This window comes from Octopus bimaculoides, chromosome 26 (assembly GCF_001194135.2).
Source record: "Octopus bimaculoides isolate UCB-OBI-ISO-001 chromosome 26, ASM119413v2, whole genome shotgun sequence".
NCBI lineage: Eukaryota > Metazoa > Mollusca > Cephalopoda > Octopoda > Octopodidae > Octopus > Octopus bimaculoides.
In genome coordinates, this window is record NC_069006.1 from 3,696,026 (window position 1) to 3,698,245 (window position 2,220).

Genomic DNA, 2,220 nt, shown 5'->3' on the forward strand with positions numbered 1-2,220 from the left:
AAGTATCCAATTTAGAAATTAACTTTAACCCTTTACTATTTAAACTGGCAATATCCAACCCCAATATTCTACCTGTTTTGTGTTTAAACTGGCCAGATTTGGCCTCTCACACCAAACTTACATCATCATTTAACGTCCGCTTTCCATGCTAGCATGGGTTGGACGATTTGACTGGGGACTGGCAAACCAGTTGGCTACACCAGGCTCCAGTCTAATCTGGCAGAGTTTCTACAGCTGGATGCCCTTCCTAACACCAACCACTCCGAAAGTGTAGTGGGTGCTTGTAAATCATCCTCCTCATCATCATCATCATACAGCCATTTTCCATGCTGGCATAGATTGGACAGTTTGACCGAAGCTGGTAAGCCAGAGAGTTGCACCAGGTTCCTTAGTCTGTTTTGCCTTTGTTTCTACAGCTGGATGCCCTTCCTAACTCCAACCATTCCACAGAGTTGTTGGCATGGGTGCCTTATTATGTCTCATTAGCACTGGTGCATTTTACATCTCACCGACACGGGTGCCTTTTACAAGTACGGGTGCCCTTTACATGTCATTGGTATGAGTGCCTTTTACACATTACCACTAAAATCTCAAAGCTACGAGACAAACCATGATTACTTCAAAGCAATATGAATAAATAAACGTGATATGTGATGGAGTAATCTGAATATTAAAGGGTTAAGCAAGAAAGTAAAACAGAACTACTTGTACAGAAATGAATCCAGTCTTTACCGTGCAGTGTCTTCTTTGTAAGCAGACGGCGTTGCCGGTGAATCGTAATATTCAAAGCTTGTTCCTCTGTTGTGTCTATATAAGCGACCACCTCGCTCATCTGGACGTTCTCCAGGCTGCAACTGGCCAGTCCGTTCCATTTTCTCAAAAAATGCTGTTTGACAATCTCGACTTGCAAAATCAATCTACAAACAAAAGCATAAAAACGTTGTGCTTAGAGTTAAAAGCCTAATGGGTTTTTCTCTCTGGTTTTAAAACACAAGTGAAATATCTTTAAAGAGGAAAAATTCCTAATGAATCCAGTAAAAACTGTAAATAATGAAAAATGAACCGTTAAGCATACAAAGCATCATAGAATTAATTGATTTTAATTACAAAGAAACCAGAAGAGTCTCTTGCTGATTGCACCAATAAGAACCCTACCATATTATACCACGACCCACCAGCATTTAGCAGTTTTAATCGTTAAAGAGAATTCACATTTTCCTCAAATTTAATCACAAAATACAAAATACGCAAATTTAGTATAATTTCAAATGTTAATTAAAGCGTAAATTGAAGCATAATTTATATTAAAATGTTAGCAGCTGAGTTAGAAACCAATGACAAAAAAAAATAATAATAAATAAAATGAAAAAAAAAAATGATGTTAAACTGTATTTCAATAAATTTTGTGAATAAATCAAAAATAAGGGAAGAAGTTAAACTAATTTTAGGAAAGTGAATTCCCCAAAACAACCAGGCCAGTTTAATTAAATTACAGCACCAGTACAGACTATAGTCTAAATGCCAGTATTCAATGTTTCGATATCAACAAATTTACAAGGATCTGTAATACATAAAGTTTGGGCCTCATTGCTTCAAAGAAACACAGAAATAAAGATATAAAATAGGAAAATGAAGAAAAATTTAAATAAGAGTTGAGCATCAGGTAAGTAACTATTACTTTTGGTAAGTAACAATTACTTTTCAATGAATTTGGAATAAAGAGAGAAAGTGGTTGCAAGAGAGAAAAGATATTTTCAGGCACAGACTTGTTTTTTTTTTTTTATCTGTATGTCTTGCTCGGTGTGTATATTTTTAGCTTTTTCAATACTTAATCTATAATTCTATTCTATGCACAGATAAAAGGGAGTTCCTTAGTGACAGCCAGATAATCTTCTAAACAGAAATACTACATTATCTTGGCTGTAGATAACATACTATGAGCAATACTATGTGACAATCTGAGCAGTACTACGTAATAATATAAGCAGTACTATATAACAGTATCAACTGCACAATGTAACAATCAGAGCAGTACTATATAATGATATGAGCACTACTATGTAATAATATCAGCAGTACTACATAATGCGAGCAGTAAGTACTATATAACAATCAGAAAGCAAATAAACAATGAGATATATTTAGTAGCAAAAAATCTACTAGCTAACAGCTGAAGTACTCTACAACATATAAAAGAAGATATATATATATATATATATA

The 2,220-nt window shown here is 34.4% G+C and overlaps 1 protein-coding gene across 4 annotated transcripts in view; it reads right to left on the minus strand.

Annotated features, from left to right (window-relative positions):
* Nucleotides 1-655: 655 nt before the first annotated feature.
* The window catches only part of LOC106872232 (protein split ends), a 126,298-nt gene continuing 124,733 nt past the window's right edge, over nucleotides 656-2,220 (minus strand). The window contains exon 12 of one of the 4 annotated variants that reach the window (XM_052977053.1): nucleotides 656-917. In XM_052977053.1, the coding sequence (XP_052833013.1) occupies nucleotides 729-917 (189 nt within the window). In that variant the 3' untranslated portion in view covers nucleotides 656-728. The remainder of the gene's footprint in view (nucleotides 918-2,220) is intronic. The other 3 variants (XM_052977051.1, XM_052977052.1, XM_052977050.1) reach the window with 3 other exon arrangements.